Source organism: Aedes albopictus, chromosome 2, assembly GCF_035046485.1.
Source record: "Aedes albopictus strain Foshan chromosome 2, AalbF5, whole genome shotgun sequence".
In the NCBI taxonomy this organism is placed as follows: domain Eukaryota; kingdom Metazoa; phylum Arthropoda; class Insecta; order Diptera; family Culicidae; genus Aedes; species Aedes albopictus.
Genome location: NC_085137.1, coordinates 213,366,610 through 213,384,547, shown reverse-complemented (window position 1 = coordinate 213,384,547; position 17,938 = coordinate 213,366,610). Strand labels below are relative to the sequence as shown.

Here is a 17,938-nt window from a genome sequence, read left to right as displayed (position 1 = left end):
TCTTTATTTTCAGATAATATGGTCTTCAACACCTTTTCACATTTCTCACGTCTTTTTTTTCAAATTGCGGTAATAAGTATCATTCTTTTTGAATGTTATTTTAGATTTACAATCCATTTTTGTCAATTATTATGATCCGCACAACTTTCTCACTGATGATTTGTTATTATCATTAAAGGCTGAATAACAGAGTCCTAGCGCATAATATTCATTATTGTAGAAAGGCTGGATAAACGGATGTAGAGAAGTTGGATAATCTTCTATTGAGTATCATATTCAGCATACGATGATAAGCTGAACAAAAGATACTTTGTAAACTCAACAAGCTACTTTTCAACTAGATGTTCAGCTTCCGGCTTATTCAGATACTGGCACCCTTAACCAACCATTGTTCAGCTTTGACTCTCACTGTTCAGCTACCATTGTTACTTGGGTAAAACGAAATATTTTGCTTGAGTCGTTAATTTAGATGTTAATTGACCAATTAACCTTTTGATTGCATAAAAAATATTTCCATGCTTAATGGCTTGCAGCCAAAGAAGCCCAAAATCGCATATTTTGCCCTATAAATTGAGGTATAGCTCAAAATTGTGACGTGTTGGAGCAAATCTGAGCCCGGATTCGGGTTCAGCGGAACAAAATCCTTCGAAGACACATAAGTTTGCTCTTGAGACAAAACAATGTTGCGCTGTGTAATTAAATTTATTTTATTACATACCGCAGATATATTTATCCAGTATTTTTAAATATACATGGTCTTGTGAATGTTTTGTTTTAACTATAAAAATTGGTTTGACACTTGTAGGACCGGTACTGATGCTGTAAGGGCGTGGCAAACTAGATGATGGTCACACGAACACTTGCGACATTGACATTCTGTGGCTAGTTATTCTACTCTCTTCACGTGGCATTATTCCAATACTCCTAATCCCAAAATCATCATAACTGCTCGGATGAAGAAGACGAGAGCTGTTCTTGCGGAGTTGAAGAAACAGATGTACCAGATTAGTGGATGGCTTTTGATGGCGTTGTTTTCGTAATCGCTCGTTCATATTATAGGTCAACCATAGGAAAACCCCAGTGGCTTTTGATCATCTGGAATATTTATATTTAGGTACCTATGAGTGTGTACACGTACCCGATAAGTGCGGTAATAATAAGTTTCAAAGAACAAGTTTGATAATTCTAAAGGGGGTACTAGCTAATTGAGCGATAGGCAGCAGTAAATCTGATAAAGGTAAAGTGCGTACTTCGGTGCGAACGCAGCCTCAGCCTGAATTAGAAAGTCTGTTATCGAATTTTCGGATTATTTCAAGTGGGCGGTTGTTTTACTCAATGAACATTGTGATTACCATCATTTTATTTGCCTATCGTTCTGTTTTATTACACCGGTGATCTTTGCTTCTGCTGATGATGATTTAGTAGGCAACCTTCTCCAACGGACATATCTTATCGAGTAACACGCAGATCCGGGATGTTACAGTTTCTATATAGGAAAAAGGTTACAGCCGAAGGTCATCGACCATCGGGGAGGGCTGACCTCGCGCTTCGATAAGCCGGCATTTGTGATCTAGTTGGAACCCTAAGCCGTGCACGCGACGCCGCAATGCCAAGGCGATCCATACTAAGAAATGGACGCAAACCGGTATACTGGTGGTGACCAGAAATCGCAGAGCTCCGCGCATTCTGCCTAAGAGCTAGGAGGAGAATACAAAGAGCTCTCACCGATGATGATAGAATGAAACAAAGTGAGGCCTACAGGGCGGCTAAACTGATACTGAACAAAGAGATTAAGGCACGTAAGCGGGCGTGCTTCTAAAATCTCTGCCCAGGCAGCTAACACGACCCCTTGGGGTGATGCATACAGATTAGTCAGCGAGGTCGCCCGGTAACGAACGACCAGCCCATCGTCATAGCGAAGCCCAGGCCCGGATTAAGGATTGTGGGGGCCCGGGGCCCGAGCGAATGTGGAGGCCCCTCGGAGAGATGATCGAAAATGTTTTTCCTTATTTTCAGTACAGTACTTGAGTAATATGAAAAATAAAACTAATGTTAGCAACCAAAAAAGGTTTTTGTGGGGGCCCCTAAAATGTGGGGGCCCGGGGCCCGGGCCCCCCCGGCCCCCCTTAGATCCGGCCCTGGCGAAGCCGCTTAAGTTGAACAAGGCTCCGGGTCTGGACGGTCGAGATACCGGATACTGTAGCTAACAAGATGGCCATCCAAGAAGAATCAAAATTGAACTACAGTCAGGTCTTTTTTTACGCGGTTTTGATTTACACGGCCGCGTAAATGAAAACTCCATACAAAAAAAAAAAATCATCGAATTATTTTTGCATGATTCGTCGAGAAATGGTGAGACTTTTTTACGCGGTTTTTTAAATTTTGAACTGAGTTTTTTTTACGCGGTACGTATCCCCCGCGTAAAAAAAAACCTGTATAGATGACGAATATATTGCAGACTTCACCCCAAATTGGACTATCACACTATTTTTGCAGAGTGGCCACACAAAATCAAAATTAAAATTCCCGCATTTTTCCCGCACTGATTTTGAAATTTCCCGACTTTTCTTTATATACCTGTGGAGCATGTAAAACATCCAAGAATCCTAGCTTCTAAGTGGATCTCTGAAACTTAATAGAATATTTACAATGTCATTGTGATGCTGTGACAGATTTACAATATTTTGAAGACGTTAACATCGAAAGAAATTTACATGTAACATATGCTTGAAATTTGCTTCTAATTCTGATGTCTTGTAACGTAAACCTATACTTGAAAATGTTTGTGTCGGAATTACCAAACGATTTTTGTAAACTCTGTAATAAATCCTTGATGAAGTTCCAATAAAAAAAATCTAGTTGGCTAACTGAAATACTCTTTGGTGAATTCTTTAAAGGAGTTTTCTACGCTATCCCAGGAATTGCTTAGGTATGAAAGACGGCATTATTGGCATAACTCTGTTTTGATTCCTATAGCCAGAATTATGGGAGTGTTTTCTGGTGAAATTCTTCGATGAATTTGCTAGCAAACTTCCTGGAAGAAGAATTTTATTGCAAAAATACTGAATAAATGCTTGTGATATTTTCTCACATACTCTGCTGGTGGCAAATCAGGAAATCAATTCAATAATTGAGTAAACAAAACATTATTAAGAAAATTAAATTCCGTCATGCTAACAGGTTCATATACAAACCACCAGATTCAAAATTATCCGAAATCCATTGAAAATATTCAAAAAAGATAATGAAGATATTAGTTGTGCTATGAGAGCACTAGCGATGAATTCTTTAGCGGATTTTTTCCTCAAATTTTGAAAATACCTGGGGATTGCCATAAAAAAAGGTTTTCTTTTCATAAACAATTTCTAGCTGAATTTATAGAGAAATTCTCAAAACCTGAAAAACTAAACTTTGACATTTCTGATGAAATTTGTAACTCTTTTTAGATATTTAAAAAAAATCGATATTCTGGGCTTAATTTCTAATCCCCTTTATAAAGAACTTACTTGGAAACTCGTGAATATTTTTTATGAAACTGTTGCGTAGAGCGCACATCTTTTTTTTTTTTAAAGTAGGGTATGTGTGCCATCAGTAATCTCATGCTCCCATTTTCATCCAGTGTTGCGAATACTCACTTGCAAGAGTGATACTCATTTGCTTCTATCTCAGTCCAGAAGCATGCTATCAGAAAATGATGTTAGAAGGGCTTTTAGATTGTTGTTTAATCTAAAAGTTTGCCGAATAAAGTAAAGGTCGCAGACGCATACCAAAGTTGTGAGAGAGCTGTGAGTACAAGGTGAGTAAAATTCGTGTAATTTATACTCACCTTGTACTCACAGCTCTCTCACGGTTTTGGTATGCGTCTGCGACCTTTACTTTATTCGGCAAACTTTTAGATTAAACTACAATCTAAAACCCCTTCAAACATTATTTTTTGATAGCATGCTTCTGGACTGAGATAGAAGCAGGTGAGTATAATTTTTTGCTAGTGAGTATTCGCAACACTGTTTTCATCCTATTCGAAAACAAGCGATTACGGCACCGATTGACTCCGTTCTTTTTGTTTTCATGGGTGCTCACTTCTAACAAAAAATACAAAAATAAGAAACAAAACAAAAAGCGCTTCAATCCTTTGTTTTTCGTGGGATGAAAATGGGAGCCACATGCTTAATAAGGGAACCAATACCCTACTTTGTCCAATTTTAGTCAAATTCATCTACGATAGGAAAATTAATCTAGGATTTAAAATGAGATGTACAGGGGATGGCCAAAATGTTTGGGATAGGCAACTTTTTTTCGCCAACAAAAATATTCAACATGCTGTAACTTTCCATAGAGTGCATCAAAAAATCTCAAAATTTGACTGTTTGTCAACCTATTATATGTGCATCTTTGGTACAAATTTGGGCTCTATTGAATAATTTTTCGCGAAGTAAGAACCGTTCGTGGGAAACACTATTTTGAGACAACTAATTTTTGAACTGTCATATCTCGGAAACCAGTGAATTGAATTGAATGATTTTTTTAACGTTCATCAACTGTAATATTCCGGAAAATGATGACACAAAATCTCACTGTTACAAATAATACTCGTTTATTATTCTTCTCGTTACATTTCTTATATTTATCCTTCACCGTCACTGTGCGTGCTTTCGCCGCCGTTGCTCAACACATTCTACCCATTCTACCTGCCTGCATGCTCGTTCATCGTGTCATTTTCAGGTCTACCTAACAGAGCTGTGCGCTTTCATCAAGGGAGATAGATTCATGGATGGTATACACTTTCTCACAAGGTACGACTCTACATCAACAATATATTGATACTTAATACGACGTTACAAAATGTAATATTTTCTCACGGCGAATTGAGTTACACCGGGTTGAAATTTTTACCCATATAGAGGAAAATAAGTCAAATTTACAATATCACACAAAAAATACTAAATGTATTTTTCCATCAATCTAAATAGGCTCTAATATATCTGATAAGACCTAACTTGAGAACAGAAGTGGAAAATCTTTGGATATCAACACTAAAATTTATTGACATTGATTTAAAAGTTACATATTTTCCAAAAAAAAACACCTAAAAATGTCAATCCATGATAACTTTTTTCAACGTTCAAAAAGTACCTATGTTTTAAAAGTTTGGGAAGCATTTTCATAGTGTTTTTTTTCCCCCTGTTCGGGACATAACCACTGCGACCAATATTTTGATCTATTGTGGTATACCCCGTGTCCTTTGTATAGTGCATGTCGTATTACTTTATCACCATTGAGAAGTTATAAAGTATTCGGTTTTGTTACAGTAGTCATTTTCAACATAATCGCAAGGAAGGATTCTGATTGATAGGTTCCGCTTTTAACACGCTCCTTTTTCAGTCAAAATCGGATCCCTTAACGAGAACGTCAGTGTTAGTGTACGTTCAAAATTTCTTTCAATTCGGTTCACTAGTTTCCGAGACAGTGTTGGTAAAAACTCGAATTCTCAAATCTCATGGTTGAGTTGATTCACGCGCGATTCATGACTCGCCAAACTCACCGTCGAAAAAATCATGCATGAGTTGACTCGTGATTTTACTCATTCCTTAATTTCTTGGTAGTCTTATTATTTACAACGAAGTTTTGAGGATTGTATGATAGAACAAGATCAAACCTTGCATACAACAAAAAAGATTGACGTATAAATTGATTTGGATTCGTTTTACAAGCTAATGAGAATTCGGCCCTTGACTCGTAAGAGCGAGATTTTGCATGAAAATCTCGCGCGTGAGAAAATGATTCAGAATCGCGAGCGAGCTTGCTCACGCAGGAGCGGTTCATGAGTGAGCTTTGAGTGTGAGTTTACCAACACTGTTCCGAGATATGACAGCTCAAAAATGAGTTGTTCAGATTTGCATTAGGAATTATCGTTAAAAACTCTTCTACAATGTTCATATGTCTATCCTAAGAAATTCCTGCAAGAACCTTTTAATGTTTTTCATTGGTAACATCAAGAATTCTTTCAGTAGGCAGGCCATACATTAAAAGAATTCATAAAAAAATCTAGAGAATCATGTCTTCTGGTTATCAACTTGCAATTTTGCTTCCTTTTTAATGTCATGAATTCTAGGTATTTATTTATAAATTAATCCACTAATTCTACAAATCGTTACGCAGAAAACACTTTGAGAGTTCCTCCCAGTATTTCGTCATCAATTCATAATTCCATATAAAATCCACCAGAAATTCTTCCGCGACGACTGATTTTTCAATGTTTTAGTAATTTTTCAAAAATATAAAATAAAATGCCACTATACGAAATTGTTATGATACCTTTGGTAATTGCAGGGATCTTTTTTATGAACTCATTCCGAAATTTCTAAAACTATTGTTAAATACTCCTGCGAAGTAATAATTTCAGGAAGTCCTTCACTAGCAAATCAAGAATAGTTATTTATGTAACGAGTTGCAAAAAGTTGATTTTTTCAGCACGAGTCGTACATTTATCCAACGAGGCTTGCCGAGTTGGATAAATACGAAGAGTGCTGAAAAAATCGAGTTTTGCAACGAGTTCCATACAAAGTTTTATGCAATGATTTTTTTCATAATGCAACCCATTTGAGTTGCATAATGTTCATAATGCAACTCAAATGAGTTGCATTATGAACATTATACAACTATTTTTCATTATGCAACTCATTTTAGTTGCATAATGAGCCAGTTCGGAAAAATTGGCCATTATGATACACAAATGAGTTATATAAAATGTAAATTATGATACTGAATTGCATAAATAATTTTAAAGTTTCAATGAAAACATAAATTGAAATTTGTCCCAAAGCTCGGCAAAAAAACTAACTATTACAAGAAACTACTAAGAAAAATCTGGAAAGAATCTCTAAAATTATGTCAATAATTTCTCCATGGTCTCAATCAGAAAATCACTTCGTCAACATACAAAATCCCATCGATAAGAATTCTCTGATTACCACCAGAATTCCAGGGGTTTGAACCAAAATAAATTTGCTTAGTTATTCCTGGCAGTAGACAGTCGAAACTCGGCAAACTACGTGATTCCTCGATTATACTCACTGTTTTTCTTCACTGTTGACAAATAGCTTTGTGAAATATTCTGTAGAAAATCATTGAAAACATTTCATACTTTTCTAGTAAAAATAATAGTTTATTTGTCCATGATTTTGATGATTTCTGGTTAACGTCATTATTGTATTAAGCTATGATTAAACATGTATCGGTAGGTCTGCTTCAGAGGCACGTTCTCCTCCATTTAGGAAGTTTGTACCAAGTAACAGGCTAAAAACTTTCTAAGAAAATGTAAGTAAATGAGAAGTATTATTCTGTTATTATGTTATTAAACGAATGTTGGAGAAGTATTTATGGCAATTTTGATAAAATTTATTAAAATTTGGCCACCACAAATATTTTTTTGCGATACTTTTTTCACTTTTTGTAGATTAGGTTTTTTTTATTTTTTAAAAATTGTGATTTAAAATATGTTTTGCCTAAATTTAAGGTCTAATCGTTGATTCAAGCATCCGGACAATCAAAACATGTCACCCGGATAATATCTATCAAAAAACAAGAAATCACTCGTAATTCTGAATCCAATGCTCATCTGCATCATTTGGTTTTTGATATTACTGCGTGAAACTCCTGAAACTGTGTAAGAATCTTTATCCAAAGTATGTCAAATCTAGGTTTGGGTTTACATTCTGAAGGCGCTACACATCATTTTGAAAATTCCCGATCATAAACAAAATTCCCGACTTTTTCCCGCATTTCCCGAATTTCCCGAGTCTGTGGCCACCCTGTTTTTGGTACGCATAAAAAATGTGATAAAAGTGTACATTTACCTCGGATCGTCTCGACGTCTTCGTTGCACTTATTCCTTGATTTACAAGGAATAAGTGCACCGGAGACCCCAACTTGATCCGATGCGGCCACTTTGAAGATGTATGCACACTATTGTGTCAGTCTAATTTGGGGTGCAGTCAGCAATATCACAAATCACTCTTCCATGTTTTACGACAGGACAGTGACCCCAAACTTTTGGCTGATACATCATATTGAGGGGTGACCGACCCCAAACTTTTGGTTGATGACATCAAGAGTTAATTTAATTAGTAACTTTTTTTCCTAGATTTTTTAGCCAAGATCGATAAAAAGCAATTGAAAGCTAATAGAAAACAGGTTATATCATACGAATCAAAACAAAATCTACTTTCGCGACTACTTTTACCCGCAGTCAGAGATACGCGCGAGACAGTCGCCTAAGAAAACAGACCTGTTTTCAAATTTCCCATCATAGCGCTCTTTCCCAAGTAACACACTTGTCACCGAAGAGTCACGGCGGCGCAGGTTTTTGTTGCGCAGAAGTTACCGTGACTTACTTCTAGCAAGTAAGTGTTTATTTGTTAAGGACAAGGTATTCGGAGTACATTGCTCAAAATTTCTAGAGCACCGTTTTTTAGAACCGTTGAACGGATTCGGATTAAAATGCATCACGCTATTGACAACCACTGAATAATTAGCGTGATGCATTTTCATCCAAATCCGTTCAACGGTTCTATAAAACGGTGCTCTAGAAATTATGATCTACGTACTCCAAATACCTTGTCCTTAAAAGTAAGTCACAATAACTTATGCGCAACAAAAACCTGCGCCGCGGTGACTCTTCGGTGACAAGTGTGTTACTTGGGTTGAAAATTCTTGAAAAAATGTTGCCACATGGCCGAGTGATATGATGACTGCTGCGACTGCACGTGGCATTTGCACTGCGATTACATTTTGTCCATCATTGAAAGCCTTGGAAAGTAGTCGCCATACCTAATTGTGTTTTTCTTGCAACGCACAATATTAACGCTCTCATATTAAAATTTGGTTTACTCTCTCTACTATTGCTTTTCTGGGTGTTTGAAGGTTTTCAGCAGGCTACCTTACCGGGGCCGCGTTGCCTACATTGCGTTGAAGGGGCTGCCTTCTTAGGTATAGCTGACGCAATACAGCATTTCATACTCAGCCGCTGGATGCCAGAACAGACGCTATTTGAGCCCCCCCCCTCTTTGGTGAACAGACGCTCGGATCGTACCTCCTCAATCTAGCTGAAGTCAGAAGGACAACAGTGCCCAGGCTGCACTACCAGCTAAGCACACAACTCTTAGCTGGCGGTCTTTGTCATCGTTTGACCCGTGAAAGCATGAGGTAGGAACTTGTGAGGACCAGAGCTATGTTGGACGCTCTCCTTATCGACTCACCGTTTTGCAGTCCTCATATGCCCAATCTACAAGAAAGGGCACAGACTGGAGTGTGCCAATTACAGAGGGATTACCCTTTTAAATTCGGCGTATAAGATACTGTCGCGTGTCCTGTTCAACAGACTGCGACCTCTTGAGGAGTCCTTCGTCGGCAAATACCAGGCTGGTTTTCGTGAGGGCCGATCAACGACGGATCAAATGTTTACCCTGCGGACGATCCTAGATAAATTTCGGGAATATAACTTGCAGACTCACCATCTGTTCATTGATTTTAAAGCAGCGTACGATTCAGTGAAAAGAAATGAGCTTTGGCAGATAATGTCAGAACATGGTTTTCCGGCGAAACTAATTAGGCTGATACGCGCAACGCTGGATGGATCAAAATCAAGTATTCGGATCGCGGACGAAGTGTCTACGTCGTTTGTGACCTTGGATGGGTTGAAGCAGGGGGATGCTCTTTCAAATTTATTGTTCAACATTGCACTCGAAGGAGCGATTAGGAGGTCAGGCGTGCAGAGGAATGGCTCTATCATCACACGGTCGCACATGCTCCTCGGTTTTGCGGACGATATTGATCTCATCGGCATCGATCGTAGGGCAGTGGAGGAAGCTTATGCTCCTCTGAAGAGAGAGACAGCGAGGATAGGCTTGACGATTAACTCTACCAAGACGAAGTACATGATAGCGGGTAGAGACAGTAGCAGGCCTAGTGGTGTTAGTGCTGAGGTAGTGATTGATGGGGAAGTGTTTGAAGTTGTTGAAGAATTTGTTTATCTTGGAACACTTGCGACATGTGACAATGACGTTTCCCGTGAAGTGAAAAGGCGTATTGCAGCTGCGAATAGGGCCTTTTGCGGATTGCGTAGCCAGCTTAGGTCCCGTAACTTGCAAACGCAAACAAAATTCGCTCTGTATAAGACGCTGATTCTTCCGGTTGCCCTCTACGGTCACGAAGCGTGGACGTTAAAGGAGGTAGACCGAAAAGCTTTTAGAGTTTTTGAGCGCAAAGTGCTGCGGACAATTCTCGGTGGGAAACAAGAAAATGGAGTGTGGCGCAGACGCATGAATCACGAGTTGTACCAAGTGTACGAAGATGCGAATATTGTGAAACGTATAAAATACGGCAGACTTCAGTGGGCTGGACACGTAGTGCGAATGTCGGAAGAAAGAATAGCAAAAACAATATTCAGCAGAGAACCCGGTAGAGGTAGGCGACTTCGTGGGCGGCCGCGAACTCGCTGGCTGCACGCGGTTGAAGAAGATCTACGATCCCTACACGTTCGGGGAAACTGGAGGAGCCCAAGACCGACGAAGATGGTGCTCTACTATACGCTCGGCATTGGAGTAAAGTTACTTTGTAGCCAACAAGGTATCAAGGTAGGTATTAAAATTTGGTCGACCCAATTTCCAGCGACACTGCCGTAAGTTTATATTCATTTTTTTTAGAAAATTTGGCAGCTTTGGGTAAAGGACACATACATATTTATGTAAATGTTTAACCTATATCACAGAGAACAGACATCCAGGCTAGAACAAATTTCATTCGGAAAGTTGTGTAAGGATTTGAATCTTTACTTGAGTAAGGTTGCAAACCAATACACGATGAAAACACTAACGCCGCCAAACACCAGTGTGGGTCATCGGAACCGTTTTCTCAGATCAAAGCTTTTTTGGTTCCGTTTCGGATCCTGAGTATCTGTGCAAAATTTGAGCACGATCGGTTGCGTCTACAAATTGCGCATTGCAATTGAAATTTGTATGGGATTTTGTATGGGAAAACATACTTTTTTGCATTTTTGCCGTAAGTTGAAAAAGTTTGTCTAAAACTTTTTAACCGATACTGTAAAATGATAGCCTAGGATGTTCTGAAAAACTTTGTTGAAGACCGCAAAGCGATCCGATGCTTGTGAAAATAGTTATAACTAACGAACCGCATGCATGTGTTTATGTTTTAACATGTAAAGGAATAACAATAGCAACAAAATCATGCTGTTTCGCCAAGCAATGCCAACGCTATAACTTTTTTCATAAGCATCAGATCACTTCGCGATCTTCGACAAAGTTTTTCAGGACACCCTAGGCTATGTTTTCACTTAATCGGTTACATGGTTTCAGAATAATTCGAGCTTGTTATGAAAAAAATGCAAAAAAGTGTGTTTTCCCATGTAAAACCCCATTCAAACTTCAAACGCGATGCGCAAAACGTAGAAATAACTGATCGTGCCCAAATTTTGCACACTTATTTAGGTCCTGAAATGGGATCAAAAAAGCTTTGATCTGATGGGATACCATTGAATATTTAATTTTTCCATATAAACGATGACCCACTCTAACACCATATTGCCACAGTCAGTGATGAATTGAAACCTTTCAAGTGGTGAATTAAATTAGTATGGGAATTTAACCGATTGCAGCGCCACGCTATTGCCACTTGTGTTGCCGATTTCAAATGGTCGTTAAATTCCTTACACAGTTTCGGAACTGGACTTGGATGTCTGTTCTCTGTGCCTATATCATGTTCAAAGTCACTTTGACTTATTATCTTTTGAATGAGACCTAGGGTTTCGAAATCGGACACATTAGCGGATATATGGGCCTAAAAAATGACATGTTTTTGAGGAGGTGATAATAAACTTTTGATCGGGAGTGTAGGCTGTACCTCGGCTGCAGCGCTAGGTTTCGCGACTCCGAATCACAGAAAAAACTGATAGGACGGCGAATGTGAACAGTTGAAAACCGAGAAGAATTTAGCATGTGCGAGAATGTTGCAACACCGTACAAGGGCGAATGAGGCACGTTATGGACAGACGCGGAACAGGTATAACTCAGTCTTCCGAAGGAAGAAGCGCCAGCAGGAAGAACGAGATCGCGAAGCGATGGAAGAGCTGTACCGCCAGTGTACCGCGCTAAGGACACACGAAAGTTCTACTATAAGCTGAACCACTCTCTCAGAGGTTTTGTGCCACAAGCCGACATGTGCCGAGACAATAGAGTTAATAAACTATAGAGGACGAATGTCGCTGCTGTTCCCTTTGTTCTCGTTCGCAAACATCCCGGGTATCTATCTGTCAAACTGCATACTTTTTCGCTTTGACACTTATATCCCTCCCTATCTTCGCCAGCAAGAGATGTTGCGGCGGCGACGCCAGCGACATTCTCCCTCTATAGTTTATTACCTCTATTGCCGAGACAATCACGGGAATCTTCTCACAAGCGAGCGTGAGGTGGTTGAGAAGTGGCTGCAGCATTACGATGAGCACCTCAATGGTGACGTTGCAAGTACCGAAGGTGGCGTGGTAACAGATCTTGGTGTATGTGCACAGGACGAAAGACTTCCGGCCCCTGACCTCCAAGAGATTGAGGAGGAGGTTGGCCGGTTGAAAAACAACAAAGCCGCTGGAGCAAATCAATTACCAAGCGAGCTTTTTAAATACGGTGGAGAAGCACTGGTGAGAGCACTACACTGGGTCATTACCAAGATTTGGGAGGAAGCAGTATTACCGTAGGAATGGATGGAAGGTATCGTGTGTCCCACCTACAAAAAAGGGCGACAAGTTACATTGCGGGAACTACCACGCGATCAATTTCAAATTTGATGCCGTCGTCTATCACTGATTGCAAGAGTGTTTGTGGGGCAATAACAGACTGGATTCATGGGTGAACGCACTACAACGGATCAGATGTTCGCCATCCGCCAGGTGTTGCACAAATGCCGCGAATACAACGTGCCCACACATAACTTGTTCATCGATTTCAATTCAGCGTATGATACAATCGATCAAGAACAGCTATGGCAGATTATGCACGAATACAGATTCCCGCATAGACTGATACGCTTGATCAAAGCGACGATGAATCGAGTGATGTGCGTAGTTCGAGTATCAGTATCGTCAGAAGGCCTGGTCGTTTCAACTCTTCTGCAATGTACTGCAAGCATCGATAATGACAAGAAAAATGATAGAATTAGTCGAACCTATCATTTTCCAGAAATCTTTCAATGAATGGCTGTGTATGTGTAGACTAGACTAGACTAGACTAGCCGGATTATTCCAAGAACTCGTATGGGTCGTCAGTCTGCTGAGAGCTGGCTGATCATATCGTGCGAATACTGGAGAAGCAATAAATGGGGTTACATGCATGACGTGTGGAAAAGGGTGTAAGTATCGTAAACATTATTGGAACCCTGCACATTGACGGACGAAGATGAAAATCTTCGCAGCTTTAATCCCCACACAATTAAAATTGGTCTTGGCAGCATTTATGATAGTTTATTGAAGTTTATTGATTATTTTGTTCTTCGACACACTCTTCCGAAAACTTGCGCAGTCTTTCAATTTCATCGTCGAAAACTGTTTGAAGCTCATCCAAGCAATTCGTGTACTGTAACTGTTTTTCTCTGAGATCAATTATGAATGTACGAATGATGTCGTCAAAGTCCGGAATGTCGTCCATTATATCAATTTTCAATTTGCTGATGGTGTCCGCCAGCGATTCCGGTCTAGAGATGATATTGCTCGGCTTGAAGAATACCTCGAAAATACTATACTTCTGGATTTTAGCCTCGCCTTCAGCGAATTGTTCGTACATTCCAGCAACGTCCTTCTCGATGGAGTCATCCAGCTTCTTGATGCATTCGCTGTACTTGTTGCCAGCCCAACCCGTGATACTCATTAGACCCCAAATGTTATTGTCGAAACACCAATCCTCGATAGTGTTGCCATAGTTGAGTAAGCCCAGTTCTGCGTCCATCACCACCTTGAGAGAGTTCGTCTTCAGCGTCAGTGTTTGATTGTAGAATGAGTTCAGCTCTCCCAAGGCCTTTTGCTTTGATTCGTACAGTTTGTTGATCGTGATATCATGCGCGCTCTGATAGTCGGGCAAAATTTCACGGAGCTTGTCGACAGCGTCTAAAGCAATGTGGCGCACTTCAGAGTATTGCGCATTCTAAACGAAATGATAGAAGAAAAATCTGAATGTCTATACGTACTTCTTCCGCATGTGTAGTGATACTTACGGCAACAGCCAATAAACCAAGAAACAGCAATATTTTCATGATGAAGGTTTGCCAAATGTACTACGCGCGCGAATTTGCGGTTTACGAAATGAAGCAACTCCTGAATTGTTCCGGATTTTATAGACCGAATTCAGTCGAGCTAATACAATCTAATCTGGTTATCAATAAATTAAAGAAGTGGGTTCGATAGACACACCAATTCAGCGATACTGCATAATCGTTACTTTATCTGAGAAGAAATTTCACTCACCTGTATTACCATTTTGGTACACACAACAAGGAAACAAATAAGATAAGATGAAATGCAAAGCTGATATCCGAGTTATTTCCAATATAAAAGACCCAACAAATGGTTTATGGCACATAAACCTGTGTATTCTACTCGTCGACTGTTCATTATGAAACTGTTACAAGTTGTTCTGGTATTGCTGTTCGTGGCAGTTATTGTAAGTAGAAGGTTTACGTTCGATACGAATTTTAATAACGATATCGATTTAATTTATATTCAAGGCCGCAAAAGTCCAACATAAAAGACAAAGCTCATTGAATGTACTAGCTCAGGTGCAATCAGCAATTCCCAGCAAACGGAGTAGATCCAGCCAGCAGACCGCCGAAGATGTGCTCAATAATTTCTACCGCAACGTTCTGACAACACAAACTGAGGCAGTCCAAAAGGTCTTGGACATCGAAGCCGAATTGACGGCCTTCGGCGAAAGCATCGACTACTGGTGTTGGGAAAACAACGCCTTAGCGCTGGAAAGCACCGTAAGGTGGATTGGAGTGGGTTACAGCGTGTGTTTGGACAAGCTGGACACATCGGTCGCCGAATTACTTGCTGAAGTAAACAGTCGTAATCACGATCAGGAGGTGGATCTAAGTCAGTACCATGTATTCACGCTCTTCCGGAAGAGGAACATCATCAGCAATCCAGAAGCCATCGGAAACAATATTGCTTCGATGGACTTTGGTATCACAAAGGACATCCCGGAGTTTGACGACGATCTAGCTGTTTTTGAAAACGCTTTGAACGAGATACTTACTGCCTATTCTGAATGTTTGACTCATAAGTTTACCTCTCAACAGGACGTTTTTGATCATATTCTGAAGACTTCAAAAGAATGTGCAGATATAGAATAAAAACCCCCGAGATAAACTATCAAAAAAAAATAATCAATACTACAGAAACTGCACATGTAGCTGATGTTGTAAGCGTTCAATAAAGCACGTTGCTCAACAAAACAAAAAAGACCTTGAAAAAGACTTGTGAATAACTTCCATGTTTCTGGCACTATGTTGATTGCAACCAATTCATCTTAAACTTTCCTAAAATCGCCACAACAGCTGTGATTCCTCGCACTCCGCTTCTGTCTGTATTGTTCCATTTCATGCTCTGCCGGGTTATGACAAGTTTCCACAAGTTATTACTGGTTGTTTTTTTTTTTACATTCATCACACACTAGGTGTTCTGTGTATAGTTACACCGCAATTACACTCTATCATCCAAATTTGGTAAAATTAATTTATGCAATTCAGTATTATAATTTCTATTTTATACTACTCATTTCAGTATCATAATGCCTTACTTTTCCGTACCGTAACTGAAATGAGTTGCATAATGAAAAATAGTTGCATAATGTTCATTAATGAAAAAATCATTGCATAACATTATGAAACTCAAATGAGTTGTATAATGAAAAAATCAACTTTTTGCAACTCCTTACATAAATAACTATTATGTATTCTCGCCACAAATAATAGCATTGCATAACCAACTGGGATCCGTGCAGCGCTTGAGATCTACAGCGCTGTGTTACGCTTCATACACAATTTCAATATTTCCATTATGTCCTCTCCCCTTCTTGGCGTAACGTCCTCACTGGGACAAAGCCTGCTTCTCAGCTTAGTGTTCTATGAGCACTTCCACAGTTATTAACTGAGAGCTTCCTCTGCCAATGACCATTTTGCATGTGTATATCGTGTGGCAGGCACGAAGATACGCTATGCCCAAGGAAGTCAAGGAAATTTCCTTTACGAAAAGATCCTGGACCGACCGGGAATCGAACCCGTCACCCTCAGCATGGTCATGCTGAATACCCGTGCGTTTACCGCCTCGGCTATATGGGCCCTATTTCCATTACGTACGTCACGCTAAAATTGGAAATTTTAGACCCCCCTTCGTACGGGGTTTTCCTATACCTAATGCATTGCTTGTCACACTTTCACAACACCCACCACCACCCCTTCCCCCTAAGCAGGGATGGGAACACTCACTTGGAAAGAGTTACATTCACTTGGTATTTTCTCAGCTCAGAAGCATGCTATCAAAAAACAATGTATGGAGCACTTTTACCTTGTGGTTTTATCTAAAACTTTGCTGAATACATTAAGGATCGCACACGCATTCCAAAGTCGTGAGAGGGCTATGAAGGCGAGTCTCCACGAGGTGAATGTAAATTACACTCACCTCGTGGAGAGTTGCCTTCAACGCTCTGCCACGACTTTGGAATGCGTGTGCGACCCTTACGTTATTCGGGAAAGTTTGAGATAAAACCACAAGGTAAAAGTGCTCCATACACTGTTTTTTGATAGCATGCTTCTGAGATGAGAAAACAGCAAGTGAGTGTAACTCTTTCAAAGTGAGTGTTCCCATCCCTGCCCCTAAGATCGTGACATACTTAATGGATGACCGCTTACACGGGGAGTCATAGCGGATAGGGTATAATATTGCTAAGTTTTGCGTTACGTAATATTGGAACGGACATTTTGTGGTAAAAAAAAAAAATCGTCGAACTTATCGGATTTGTTAAGAAATTTTCTCGACGACTCTAATTTAACTTAAAAATTTTTAAATTTCTTGAATAATTTATTTGTACCCCCCCCCCCCTCAAAATGTCGAATTCCGACAAAAAAATTCGTGGGGGGGGGGGGGTGTAACCGTTCGTAAACTGTTCACGAGGAATTATAAAAGCTCGGTGGCTTAAGCGCCACTCTCAAAGAGAGACCACCGGTCGTGTTTAATTTTGCCCGACTTTGCTAGAGACTTTCTCACTCAGGGACGGTTTTGAACGGTTCATGGAAATAACGGCAGAATTTCTTCGAAAACGCAAACTAAACTCCAACTCTTTCACAGGTTAGAAGAACTTATGGAAAACCGGAAGGGATGCTTACTCATACGAGCGAAAACGGAATCAAAACGTAACGGACTGTAGTGAGTATGTTTATTCAAAAGTAATGTGAAACGTAACGGAGCTGAACTAATTTCAAAACTTTAACTATTTATTTTAGCAACTTCATTCGTATTGGACAGGAAATTCGTAACGGAATGGAAAAGAGCAAACATGACCATGTAACTAAAAGCTCTTCACATACCTGCGCAGGTTTTGGTGTTGCGATGCTCGACGACTCGACGATGACGACTACCTCGATGTTCGACAATGGCGACAGCAGAATGGCGGCTGCCGACGAGTCTGTGCTGCGATTTGGCGCGCAGCGTCGATAAAGGGACCCGTGTGCGGTATGGCCGAACTACCGGTGCGGAGGGAGTGGCGGCTGGACGGAAGCTTCCGATTGTTGGACGAACGAGAGGTCTTCGGCGGATGCCGTGCGATTCCCGGGAAGGTCTTTCTCCGGTCAATAAAGGCGCAAACAGAGCCCAGCGACCCGGCTT

At 40.1% G+C, this 17,938-nt stretch overlaps 2 protein-coding genes across 2 annotated transcripts; one reads left to right on the top strand and one right to left on the bottom strand.

The window, feature by feature from the left end:
- Window positions 1-13,499: 13,499 nt before the first annotated feature.
- LOC109420516 (uncharacterized) lies at window positions 13,500-14,419 on the bottom strand. The gene is made up of 2 exons (XM_019694910.4): window positions 14,272-14,419; window positions 13,500-14,201 (listed from the first exon to the last, which is right to left on the bottom strand). Exons 1-2 carry the CDS (start codon window positions 14,308-14,310, stop codon window positions 13,536-13,538), a joined length of 705 nt encoding a protein of 234 aa, XP_019550455.4. The 5' UTR covers window positions 14,311-14,419; the 3' UTR covers window positions 13,500-13,535.
- Window positions 14,420-14,583: 164 nt separating this feature from the next.
- LOC109622019 (uncharacterized) lies at window positions 14,584-15,441 on the top strand. The gene is made up of 2 exons (XM_020076214.3): window positions 14,584-14,717; window positions 14,782-15,441. The coding sequence occupies exons 1-2, from the start codon at window positions 14,628-14,630 to the stop codon at window positions 15,406-15,408; spliced, it is 717 nt and encodes a 238-aa protein (XP_019931773.3). The 5' UTR covers window positions 14,584-14,627; the 3' UTR covers window positions 15,409-15,441.
- Window positions 15,442-17,938: the final 2,497 nt, after the last annotated feature.

Bases quoted from the DNA above. Each gene is read 5' to 3' on its own strand.
- LOC109420516 (XM_019694910.4), bottom strand. From the start codon at position 14,310: ATGAAAATATTGCTGTTTCTTGGTTTATTGGCTGTTGCC. The intron at 14,202-14,271 runs GTAAGTATCACT...CATTTCGTTTAG, and splicing joins TTGGTTTATTGGCTGTTGCC to AATGCGCAATACTCTGAAGT.
- LOC109622019 (XM_020076214.3), top strand. From the start codon at position 14,628: ATGGCACATAAACCTGTGTATTCTACTCGTCGACTGTTCATTATGAAA. The intron at 14,718-14,781 runs GTAAGTAGAAGG...TTTATATTCAAG, and splicing joins TGCTGTTCGTGGCAGTTATT to GCCGCAAAAGTCCAACATAA.